The sequence below is a fragment of the Hippichthys cyanospilos genome, chromosome 3 (assembly GCF_059441005.1).
Source record: "Hippichthys cyanospilos isolate Australia breed blue-spotted pipefish chromosome 3, RoL_Hcya_1.0, whole genome shotgun sequence".
NCBI classification, from domain to species: domain Eukaryota; kingdom Metazoa; phylum Chordata; class Actinopteri; order Syngnathiformes; family Syngnathidae; genus Hippichthys; species Hippichthys cyanospilos.
In genome coordinates, this window is record NC_142371.1 from 14,644,323 (window position 1) to 14,657,963 (window position 13,641).

At 42.0% G+C, this 13,641-nt stretch overlaps 1 protein-coding gene across 1 annotated transcript in view; it reads left to right on the forward strand.

The window, feature by feature from the left end:
- Positions 1-3,881: 3,881 nt before the first annotated feature.
- The window catches only part of rspo3 (R-spondin 3), a 40,601-nt gene continuing 30,841 nt past the window's right edge, over positions 3,882-13,641 (forward strand). Inside the window, exon 1 of the mRNA XM_088411045.1 lies at positions 3,882-4,436. Within this exon, the coding sequence (XP_088267171.1) occupies positions 4,337-4,436 (100 nt within the window). The 5' untranslated portion in view covers positions 3,882-4,336. The remainder of the gene's footprint in view (positions 4,437-13,641) is intronic.

Consider the following 13,641-nt stretch of genomic DNA (forward strand, 5'->3'; position numbering starts at 1 on the left):
GGGTTGGGGGCTCATGACTTTAGGCAAATTTCATAGTAACACAACATTCAGTGTCAGTTTCATTGTGTAATAGCATAATTTAATGGATGCAAGCTGATACGTTCCATTAAATTTCTTTTCCTGAAAGATTTTAGCAAGCAACTGTAGTGTTCAATGTCCAAATATACTGTAAAAATCTAACTTTACTTGTGTTGCTTTGTATGCTACTCCTCTAACACTTATCAGACATTATCAAGGACCAAATCTGGGTTTAGAGCAGCCAGCCAAGAGGAGATGAAAAGGTTTGAAACAATCAGTCAATGCTTGAATCTACTGTTTCTGGCTTGAACAGGGCAAACACAAAAGTTGTGCCATAAAGATAAACCACTGTGTTTGCTGTGATTTCCTTGGTCCAGGGATAATCGAAAACCAGAAGCTATGAAGAAAAGAAGAACTGGAGTATGTTCTATTCTGCATGCATTTGACAAATGAAGATATAATGAAGATAGGGCTTCTCTGGACTGCTCTGCTCAGATTTAATTAAACAAGGAGGAATGTCAATGTATCCGCATTTGAACATATCTAAATGTGATTGTTGAATGATCAGGTGGCAGTAATGACTGATGGTGTATCACTCACTGCCTACGTACCAAAACGACTGATATTCAGTGGTCTACGTTTTTTTAACTTTTGAAAACGCCTTTTTAAAAAAAAATGTACCACTTTTGAAATTAAAAAAAAAAAAAAAAAAAAGCTCGAGACATGTAATGTTAGGTTACCTCAACTTGAAATGACACTTATGCTGTATAAAAACTGTTTTAACGACCGAGTTTGATCACTTCAGGTACGGTAAAAGTTGACCTATTTCCGGTTTGCAAAAAACACAGCTGATACACAGTAAAGTAGTGTTGGCGCAATTGCACAATAAATGAAAATGATGAAGTGAAACTAGTAGCAAATTTTCTTGGTCAGAACAGAATATTATTTACTCTTGCAACTGATGGCAGCTCTGATGAAGAAGATTTTTCTCATTCTATTGTCACACGCCAATGAGGATACAGGACTGATCATAACATCCTTTCTTGATATGCCTGTGATAAACTGTGCCACAGGAGAAAATATAGCTGGATCCATACTGAATTCTCGATCACAAGCGGGTTTAAATATAAAACAGTGCATCACATTTGTTTCAGATAATGCAAGCCTTATGATTGGCAAGCATCGTGGAGTTCTGGGACATTTGCAGTGGAAAAACTCTTGTGTCTATCTGGTTGGTTGTCCATGCCAGTTGAGTGCCTTTGTTGCTAAAAAGGGAGGAAAGGTGCTACAAGAGTTTGACCTGGAAGACTTCACCATTGACATTTACAACCACTTTGAGAATTTTTTTTACAATGCTTGTGTTACTAAGACTTTGTGTTTGCTGCATATCCACGAACAGGAGTCTATGTGTTTTATTATTAAGAAAATTACATTATAAATTAGATAGATAGATAAATAGATAGATAGATAGATAGATAGATAGATAGATAGATAGATAGATAGATAGATAGATAGATAGATAGATAGATAGATAGATAGATAGATAGATAGATAGATAGATAGATAGATGGTGTTTTGTGCTTAAAAGTAGAGTGTGAGGTAAAATCTACAGATTTTTAATATGAAAAGGTTGGCATGTACGTCACTGACATTATTCAAGGGGAAACAATGTTGAATGTTTTTATTTCCTTCTCATGCTTTTACAATTCGACAACACAGGCGTTGTAGATGCAAGGGCAGGTCAAATGTAGTGATGTTCACTTCCTCTAGTGTGCTTTCATGAAGCTGACTCCCTCTAGAGCAGTGGTTCTTAACCTTGTTGGAGGCACTGAACCCCACCAGTTTCATATACTCATTCACCGAACCCATCTTTAGTAAAAAATAAAATGATTTTTTTTTACTGGTGCATGAAATGAATGGTGGACCTCTGTGGCGGAGGCTCCACCGAACCCCTGAGACAGACTCACTGAACCCCTAGGGCACGATCAACCCAGGTTAAGAACCACTGCTCTAGAGGATATGTGTTCCATTTCATTCTTGCATTGCTGCACAGAATTTAATTTGTTCTACTCACCCATGCCCTCTTTAAAAATACTTAATGCCATATGTAAGGATTATTGTAACCACAGTAAAATATAAATAGAACAAAAAGGGAAAAGAAATAAAAACAAACTGAAGTGAGCCTCAACAACTATTGGAACAAATCAACCTACCTATATACATATATATTTTCAAGTCAACCTATCTATATACGCATATATTTTTATAAAAAAAAAATATATATATATATATATATATATATATATATATATATATATATATATATATATATATATATATATAAGTGCGTACATGTACATCCCTTAGGTGAACATTTCATTTAAAGACTACCTGTTCACATCAACATTGTTTAAGATGCCCCTCCCCCACGGAGGAAGTGGCAACCACCATAGCCTAATTGAATAAGGGCACACCTGTTCCCTGATTGCAGTCAGTAAGAACTCACCCGACTGTTAACAGCTCCGACTGCTATTGCTCTACAAATCTTTAATCTCAAGGTGTCATTGCAGCAAATTAAAACATGTCAAGATTAAGATTTTACACAGACAAGTTTTAGTCAAAAGAAGTGTCATGTGACATTCCATTGTGAGCAAAAAACATTGTTTTTGTCGCTGGGGGGTGGGGGGTAGGCCCAAAGTATAGGCACAAAACGAGTTCAATTTGAAAGTGTTGCACATTAAAAAAGTAAAATAAATAATAGACTATTTGGTTCACTTGTTTATTAGTTATACATGGAGACATTGTGAACATACAATACTAAACAAGTTAAGGTTCAGGGATATGTTTAAAAAAACTAAAATACTATCTTTTGAGATCTGACTTTTACATTTGGTTTAAAAAAAATTATGAATGTTTTTTATCTTTAAAATCCGACTACCAAAGACTAATAATAAAATACAGCTACTGCGATCATTTGCAGCAATTAATTCTCTAAACTAGATTTATTTTTTCCATTAAAAAAAAAAACTATTGCTGAGAGAAACGCTGTGAAGCTTTCCTGCAGGGCAGACGCTTAACTAGAAATTGACTTGCCACGGGCACTCAGACATCGAACTGTCATGTTCCTGCCTAATTGGGCTCGGTACAGTTACAGTAACTGGACTGACTCAGTACCATTATTGTATAAGATTTGATAATGTAGGATCTGAGTAAATATGTGTCTTAAATATGTCAAGTATAAATACTTTTCACATTTAAATAAATCAGGTACCCACTTACACATGCGTGAAAATTCCGTCGGGGGTCGGATTTTGCCTAACTGCAAAAACCAAGGGATTATTGTACTTTTTTGTGTGCTTCTGTGTGATAAAAACAGTATTCAAACCTCTGTGATCAACTGCGAAATAATTATAAATACGTCGTCAAATCTTTACATCTCAGAGTGGATAAGACTCAAACATTTTTTACTTTCACTTTTTTTTAACGACAGGCACGGGTGCACGGTCGGAGGCAGGAGGCTGCGAACTCTCCCTCTTTTTTTTTGACACGGGGGCTTTCCCTCTAAATAAACTTTAGAGTTGTGTAGGGGCGGTGATGAGAGAGAGAGAGAGAGAGAGAGAGAGAGAGAGAGAGAGAGAGAGAGAGAGAGAGAGAGAGAGAGAGAGAGAGAGAGAGAGTGGGAGTGAATGATTGCTGCATTCAAAGCAAAAAAAAAAGAGCTGAAAGTGAGGAGATGTACGTTTTGATACCGGCCACTGAAATGACGCAAGAGTTTGAGCTCACTACTTACTTCTATAAATTTGTCCCTGTAAGAGGTTGTGTTTGTTGTTTGCGGGTGTGCATTTTCTAACTTGATGCTTGAACGAAGAGGAAACCATTGGCGCGCCTTGAGCACTCGGACGCGCGGCGCGCTTCCACCAGGACGCAGCAGGGAAGCGAGATCAAGTCAAATGGAGTCATCCAAATGGATATAATATCTTAAAAGTCTTCTGTTTTGTGGTTTGGACCTGATGATATTCACACATTTTGTTTGGGGAGAATGCGCTTGGATGCCGAACTTTTTTCTTATCTGGCTTTCTTTGCACATATGAAGCTTCTGTGCAGGATGTTACAGTTCGAGCGGCCCAAGCATAATTGGGCCACTGTGTACTTTCATGACCATATATCACCACACCATTGGGGGCCCCGTTCTGTCTAATAGGAGTTATTCATCAGCCATCCCCTGCCACTGTCGTAAAGGGATTTGTTGACCAAGCTCATATTTTTATTTTTATTGAACATTGAAAGTGGCTTTTATCGGTCTCATCTTTGGGCTACTATGCGATTAAAACTGATCTCCTTTGTTTTGACCGTCTTGCACTGCATGGATTACACTGGATGCCAGCAGCACAGCACTTCAAGGCACTGGCAACATAAACGTGAGTACACATAAAATCACAATCACGATCAAAGTGTAATGTGAAGAACCACGCAAGCGCAAGGAGAAAATGCAAACTCTACGGTGGAAGGCAAGGGCGAGCTGGAATTGAACCGAGTACCTGAAATGTGAGGCAGACGTGCTAACCAGTCTTCCACCATACAGCCCTAATAATAATAATAATAACTAACTTTTTATTATAATACAAACAACCAGTCAGAAATGTTACTTTGTTGCTGATAATGTTCTAAAACTGAAACCCCCTATCTCCACCAAGCACACAATTACAATGAGTCCTCGTAAGGTTCATCTAGTCATCCATACCACACTAATTTATCTCATTTGAGATGCATGTGCTGATACTCAAACTAGTACCCTTTGCAACAAAATGAGTATAGTTTGAAATAAAGTGTCTTGAAAAAACCCACAATTTTCCTTATGTACACAGTTTCTTCCACTCAATCTACTCTGTAATATGCTCAGAATATAAATCTTTTCATTTATTAGTGGTTCTACTGATCGATCTATCGATCCATCCTCTCAATCACTTTTTCTCACAAGGGTTGCGGGTCGCAAGCCTACCCTAGCTGCTCTCAGGCAGTAGGTGTGGTACACCTGGAACTGGTTGCCAGCCAATCAATGGGCACACTGATAACCACACTGAAAACTGTGTTGCGATGTATTGTGATACAGCAAAGATGATATATTGGGAAATGTTTGTAAAAGAACAAAAATAATAATAATGGCATAAACAGTATATTAATGACTGAAAAAAATGGAAATTATTTAATCTCTTAGAATCAACAAATTTTACCTACTCTTTTTAGAAGCTACACATCGTCATCTATGAGTCAGCACATATGAGAGCATGAACTGTGAGTAATTAAAAACAGACATTATGGAATGGAGAATTTTTTTTTTTTTTTTTTTTACCTTTTTGATCAGCTCATAGGCCCTTGGTGACTTGCTCTCATACTTCTTTGTTACATTTTTGGAGAACAAATCCATCATTGACGGTTGAGTTGCTGAAACTGTTGCTGCCAGTAGCTCTAGTCTTGTCTGGCTCGCTGGACGGTTTGGAGTTGAAGCACAATTTGGACTGTGACATGCTGCTGGATGTTTTGGCTGGATGGTAATGTCGCATGTGTTCGCTGTTCCACCGCTTGAACATACTGTAAGTCCATGTATTGTTGTCCTGTTGCGGATTAGTGGGCGGGGAAACACTTCTTAAAGGATACTGTGTAAGATTTGACAGTTTTTCATTATGGACAGCATGAGGTGCCACATTTATCATTGTCTGTAGCTACAGTATGACAAACATGGCAGCCTCCGCAGAAGAGCCACACCCCATGTATTATATTCTAATGATACCTAGACCTACAATTATATTTAAAACATACTGTTGGTCGTTAAGAACACATTTATTTGCAAATTTTTGTTATTTATAATCATTTAATGTATTCCTTTTGAATAAAAAAAGGTCCAAATCTTGCACAGTGTCCACTTAAAGAGGTCATGTGAGGTAGGTGTCACGACGTGGCATGTCAGGGTGCTGAAGTGCAGCAAGGTGAATCCTGAAAACTGGACAAAGTAGCAAAGGAACGACGAGCAAATAAATGAACCTACAGGGAACAGCGACAGGGAGACTGGGAAGATCGAGATGCAAGGAAGAACATGAAGGAGGTAGTACGTGCTAATTGGCGAGAAAAACAATGACCCGACAACCGGCTAGACAAAGACAGGAACTTTAAATAGACACAAAATAATTAGGAACACGTGGTATACCTGTAAGGGAAATGAGACGTGGGGGAAGCGGATTAGTTGCAACACGGGGGCCGGAATACTCAGATGTCAGGAGAAACAAAGCAGGTGGACGAGATCAACCCAACGAGACGCGGAGGGGAAAGACAGACGCGGGGGAAACAAGCAAAAACTTAACTCATACAACCTGAAAAACGCCAAACAATACAGCAGGAGGGACAAGCAGGAAAAACAGAGAGGGACGATCTTGTGTTCATTGCTGTTAGAGCTGGCATGAGTTGCGGCCGACGGCAGCTCGTTTGACTGTGTTTGTTACAGCATATCTTCTGCTTGCAATAAAAGAAGCGATTGAGCCAAGCTGACATCTATGCACATCTTTACTCAGACTCGGGGCATTACAATACTTTTTGTTTGCAGTGGTAACAATCAGCAACTTTGTCCACGGTGTTGTTAGGAATAGGGTTGGGGTTGTTTTTCATTTTTTAAGGTCACAATGTATTCATATGCTGGATTTAGCCCTGTAATTGCGGACCACTTCATACTCTTCTTTTTCTGCCATTTTTTCGCTTCAACCATAAACGGATCTGCGACATCACTCGCGTTGCTGAAATAGATACAACAGTGTTGGTGAAAGAAATACTGTACAACTAAAACCAAGGATAAATCTATTATAATTTATCAAATAGAGTGAAACCTCAAGATACAGTCGCCTCTGTACATGTTTTTCTTTGCATTAGGAAAATTACTTAGCATATAAAAGAAACGAAACGAAATAAAACAAAACAAAACTTGAAAAGTCAAAATTACAATTTGAGTAAACACAACATGAGATTCTACTTCTCATTAATATGGCTGTTCGGATATTATTGCGCTTCTCGGGAACACGGGAACACACACAGGAGCTCACAAGGATAACAACACTATGAACAGCAGAAACGAAGAAAAGTTATTTTGTGTCAAAGTTTAATTTTTTTGCTGTTTGTCGTCCTCCTACTGTTTGTTTTGGAATGGGCTCACTCGAAAGGTAATGTATCGTAACATTTAATGTGGTGTTTTTGAAGCGTTTGAAATGATTTACATGGAAAACACCACTCATAATTTGAGAAAAATCATGACACAAATGCCACTACGGAAGGGTTTGATTCAAAAACACAATATGATAAAAATAAGTTTCAAAACCGATACACAATATAATTGAAACTGAACGTCATATTGTAATGCATATCGTGTCACTTCGTATCGCAATATATCAATATTATCTGTGGCAGTCCGTGAGTTTCACACGTACTCCTTCTGTCAAAGTCAAGTCAAAGTCAAGTTTATTGTCAATTTCTTCACATGTGTTTAACATACAAAGGAATCGAAATTGCGTTTCTCATTATCCTCTGCGTTTTACATGTACAATAGCAAAGTGCAGGTGCGCAAGACGAGACAAACCTAAAAGCTAGATACTTATCTATAGTAATATAAAGTGCAGTATGTTTGATCTACTTTGCCTAGTGTTGCGAAACTAACAACTAAAACTAAAAAACTAAATACGAAAAAACAGGTATGGCAAGAGTACCCCAAGACAAGACATAAGTAGCAGCATATGACAGGACAATCCAACAGTACGAGACAAAGCAGACAAAGTTCAGCAGTCTCACGGCCTGGTGGATGAAGCTGTTCCTGAGTCGGGTGGTGCGGGAGCGGAGGCTCCTGTACCTCTTTCCGGAGGGCAGGAGGCTGAACAGACTGTGTGCAGGGTGGCTTGTATCGGTGACAATCGTGACGGCTTTGCGGCCGAGGTGGGTGGTGTACAGGTCTTGCAGGGAGGGGAGCGGAGTACCAATAATCCTCTCAGCTGTCCTCACGATGCGTTGTAGTGCCTTCCTGTTGTAGTCGGTGCAGCTCCCGCCCCACATGATGATGCAGCTGGTGAGGATGCTTTCGATGGTTCCTCTGTAGAATGTGGTCATAATGGGTGGCGCGGCACTTGCCCGCTTCAGTTTGCGCAGGAAGTAGAGACGCCGCTGTGCTTTCTTGGCCAGAGATGCAGTGTTGTTGGTCCAGGAGAGGTCATCGCTGATGTGCACCCCCAGGAACTTGGTGCTGCTCACCCTCTCCACTGCAGCACCATCGATGGTCAGTGGGGGGTGTTGGGTGCGGCCTCTCTGAAAGCTGACGACCATCTCTTTGGTCTTGCTGAAGTTTAGCAGGAGGTTGTTGTCTTTACACCATCCGGTCAGAAGCTCCACTTCTTTCCTCTAGTGGGTCTCGTCGCCAATGGAGATGAGACCCACCAGTGTTGTGTCGTCAGCAAACTTCACGAGGTGGTTGGAGCTGTGGGTTGCCGTGCAGTCGTGTGTTAGTAGGGTGAAGAGGAGGGGGCTGAGCACACAGCCTTGTGGGGCCCCCGTGCTCAGGGTGATCCTGCCTGAGATGTTGTTGCCAACTCGCACCACCTGAGGCCTCTGGCTGAGGAAATCCAGCAGCCAGTTGCAGAGTGAGGTGCTGAGGCCCAGTTTGTCCAGTTTGCAGGTGAGTTGTTGGGGCATTATGGTGTTGAACGCTGAGCTGAAGTCTATGAACAGCATTCTCACATATGAGTCTTTCTTGTCCAGGTGGGTGAGTGCCGGGTGGAGGGCAGAGCAGATTGCATCGTCTGTGGATCGCTTTGCCCTGTAGGCGAACTGATACGGGTCCAGGCTGGGGGGCAGGATGGATTTTATGTGTGAAAGGACTAGTCGTTCAAAGCACTTCATGATGATGGGTGTCAGTGCCACCGGACGATAATCGTTGAAGCAGGATGGGGAGGATTTCTTTGGCAAAGGTATGATGGTGGCAGCTTTGGAGCCTGATGGCACAATGGCTTGCCTCAGGGAGGTGTTAAAGATGTCTGTAAAAACATCTTTCAGCTCCTCTGCACAGTCTTTCAGCACCCTGCCAGGGATGTTGTCTGGACCTGCTGCTTTCCGGGTGTTGATGGCGGAGAGTGTCCTCCTCACGCTGGCAGCAGACAGGCACAGAGGCTGGTCGTGCGGAGGTGGTGGTGTTTTCTGTGGGCAGGTGGTGTTCTGTTCCTCAAAGCGTGCAAAGAAACTGTTTAGGTTGTTGAGCAGAGTGATGTCGCTCTCACAGCTTTGTGTTGCAGGTTTGTAGTCTGTGATAGCCTGAATGCCATGCCATAGGCTGTGTGCATTCTTGCTGTCCTTGAAGTGAGAAGTTATCTTGTTTGTGTATTCTTGTTTGGCTTTCCTGATGCCACGGGACAGGTTGGCTCTCGCTGTTCTCAGGGCTGATTTCTCCCCAGCTTTGAAGGCCTTGTCTCTGGCCCTCAACAGCCTGTGGACATCTCCTGTTAGCAATGGCTTCTGGTTGGCCCGTGTGGTGATCCTCTTGATGTGGGCCACGTCGTCCATGCATTTGGTGATGTAGGAGGTCACCGTGTCTGTGTACTCCTCAATATCTGTGATGCCGTTGTAGGTGGATGCTTCCTTAAAAATGTCCCAGTCTGTTGACTCAAAGCAGTCCTGTAGGGCTGAGGTCGCCTCCTGTGGCCACACCCTTACTTCTTTTCATGCAGGTTTGATGGCTTTCACTCTTGGTCTGTATGCAGGCATTAGCATAATAGTGAGGTGGTCAGAGGCGCCGATGTGGGGGAGGGGGGTGGCTTTGTACGCTCCTTTGTGCTGAGTGTAAACACAGTCCAAAATGTTATGTCCTCTTGTTGCAAAGTGGATTTGTTGATGAAACATCGGGAGAACAGTTTGGAGATCAGCATGGTTGAAATCCCCCGCGAGGATGATGAAGCCATCTGGTTGTGCTGTTTGTTGTTCACTGATAGCCTGGTACAGTTTGCTCAGTGCCGCACTTCTGTTGCTGTTGTTAGTTGGGGGGATATAGGTAGCGACCAGCAGTATTGAACTTATCTCCCTTGGCAAGTAGAAGGGGCGACACTTCACGATCATGAATTCCGCCAGAGGTGAGCAGTGTTTGTATACTACAGTGGCATCCCGGCACCATGCTTCGCGGATGTAAACACACACGCCGCCACCGTGTGACTCCCCCCCCCTCTGCGAAAGCCCTGTCGCATCTGTAGCATGTTAGCTGCTCTAGATGTATAGCGGAGTCCGGAATGTTACTATTTAGCCAGGTTTCCGTGAAAACTAATACACAACAGTCACTCACTTTTCGGTTTGCTGATCTCAGAAGTCGGATATCGCCCATTTTGTTATCCAGTGAATGAACGTTTGCCAAAAGAATAAATGGTATGGCCGGGCGAGTTGGGTTAGCCTCTAGCCTAGCTCGAATACCTCCGCACTTGCCCTGCTTCCTCGTCCTGGCGCACCGCTTCCGGCGCCTCCTTTCCGGGGGAGGGGTAGCAGGCGAGTCCGGTGAATTAGCAGGCCGGCGTAGCAGTGCCAATTCCCTTAGCGAGTTTAAAAGTTGGCAAATGTTGCTTCTCCGGATTTGTAAGAAGACTCAACGACTGTACGCGTATTTTGGCGTAAACTGACCGGAAAAACTTTCAGACAAACACTTGTTTGACGAACAAAACAACGCATTGTCGGAAGAGCGAGTGGTCGCTGCGTCTACACGCGCCGCCATCTTGTGACGTAATGTCAGACTCTCGAAAAAATACCCCTCAGGCGCACGCATAGGCATTACAGGGCTACACAGTCTTTTTTCAGGAGCTTTTAAATGTCAATAAACCCGCATTAGCCATTAAAACTTGTCATTAAATGTGATTCTGTCAAAACTTTAAAAAATTCTTATTAGTGTAAAATTAATAGAAAAAATTTTATGAAGTCCAAACTACAAATCGCAATTTAATATAAGAACATCATTTTATATCTTTACTATTAATTGTGCTCCCAAAAGTTTCTTAAAAGCACTGTAGCGTATTGAGGAGTTCTCTTTAACTTTGAACTGAGATGTACAATACTGTATATTCACTTGGGTGTCCCAAGAAGTTTTCAAAAGCACCGTAGCGCGTGTGTCCAGCCGCACTTTGGTGTCTCAGTGCTGCCTTGGTTAAACAATTGAAGTCTGCAAATCCAGTGTAGCTCCAAACACCAAATTCATTCTTTGCAAACAAAAGACATCCCCAGCAGAACTATTTGCTGGGGTTAATGCCCCTGGTAGTTGACCCAGAAAAACGGCAGGCTAGCGCACGCCCCTCCTAGCCCAGTCAGAAATATGGCCAAGTCGGGATAGGTTAGCTAATAGCTTTGCTACACCTCTAAAGCAATCATCCAAAGTCAACACCGTGCAGCTTGGTTGTTGAGCATTGCACTGCCTTCTTGCAGTGAGCATCCACTCACGTCACATTCAACGTGAGGACTCTATATGACGATATTATGACTCGATTGGCTATTGCAGCCATCTTTTAACTCCAGTACAGTATATGTGTATATCCATGTGTGCATGCAAGGAAGCCCCCAACTGTCTAAGCGAATGCCCTAGCGCCTCCAGGAGCAGGCAGATTACATTTAGCCTGGCGACACAAGTTAGCTGAATTCTAATTGGCTAAAAACTCCAACTTAAAATGACAACACTAGAAGGAGTGTAACCAAATGGAGATAATATGACACGAAAAGAACAGAATATGGAGAATAATTTTATAAATAAAAATAATATATAATATATTTATTTAGTAAAAATGCATTTAAAATGTAATTAACTAATTATAGTTATTATAATTACAATAGTTGATTATAGTTATGATAATGATGCCAGGTGATGTTAGGCCAACAGAGAAGGCCTTGCTGGCCCTGACAGTCCACCACTGGATATTATCACCCAGCCCTACTGATTATGCTAAAAGAAAGTATACTCCCATTGTTTCCACTATTACAGCATGAGAACAACTCTTGGGGAATGGAATGTTTCATCACTCAGGGGCCTGCAAATGTGTCTCTTCCCTTTATCCCCATTCTATAAGACTGTCCCAACCGAGTTTATAATATGTTTTGCGAGGGGACCAAGACACTGTCATCCAACAAACTGCTGCTAAAAAGGAGTTCAAGCTACCTTTGTTTACAGAGATAGTTCAGACAAGGCAGTAATTTTGCACTTAATTCCAAGATGGTCTCACTTATTTATGTTAGATGGTAGCTATAAAAAAACAAAACATGTTTGGAATTTTTCTGTCATTGTTATTTATATTTTCATAAAAGGAGAAGGAAAAAAAAAGCTTGAATTGGCCCAGCTCCTGCAGGGGAATCCCCAGGTGTTCCGAGGCCAGCCAGGTGGCATAGTCTCTCCAGCATATCCTGGATTATCTCCAGAGCCTCTTCCCAATGGTGCTTGCCTAGAACACCTCATCGGGGTGTTCAGGAGGAATTCTTGCCAAATAACCAACCTTTCAACATGATGGAGCTGCTGCTCCCATATTTTTTAGGAAGAGCCAAGACACCTTGCCGGAGTAAACTCATTTAGGAATTGTATCCGGTAATTTTTCCCTTTTGTTATGACCTGTCATGACCCACAGTTCGTGACCATAGGTGAAGGTAGGAATGTAGATCGACCGATAATTCAAGGGCTTCGTCCTTCTTCACCATGACGGACCGATACGTGCATCATAGCAGATGCATTAATCTGCCAGTTGATATCCAACTCCATCCTTCTTTCACTTGTGAATAAGATGTCTAGATCAGTGGTCCCCAACCTTTTGATGATCACATCATCCTTCTACAACTCCATTATATTGCGGACCGGGTGTGTGTGTGTGTGGGGGGTGGGGGGGGTGGGGGTGGGGGGGGGGGTTCCTGGCTGCTCCGAAAATTACAACACAAACACGCCAAGCAGCATCGTCATTTGTTGTGACACGCTAAAGATGGATGAGAGTGACACTTTGCATATTTTGAAAATTCATAGAATATTCTTGTACAATGTGACCAACAATCACTGCAATATGCCCACCAAGAACATCTTTGCTTATCTCAACTTAGCCCTCTACAACTTCACCAACTACAACAATGTTATTGGGTTTGACTAAGGCATGAATGGCCATCAGGAGACGTCGACTAATAAGGCCTTAATAACATCTTTAATATAGGAAAAATATTACTAATGTATTCCAAGTAGAGCAAAGCCTCATTTACCCGAATAGTCCCCTTACGTTCTGTGACCGAGAATAGCGTCCAAACGGTCATACCATTTATTTGTTTTTCGGTCGCTTCCGCTTCGTCCGTTGTGGTGTTTTTTTGTAGTCCTGCTTCAGTTTCTTTAGTTTTAACCGGACTTGCTTCGTCATCTGGTGGACGTCCAACTCTGAAACTTTACCACGTATATAAAATACATTTTATTGTTCCCCTTCACCGAAGAGAATTGCCGCTACACATCTTCCTCCCCATAAATGTTCAAAGGAGCCTGGACTTCTTTGTCCATCCACTTCCACTTCCATAGCTACAGAGCAGTAGTAAGCAGTAATAATGCAAAAAATCAAGCTAGCACAGCAC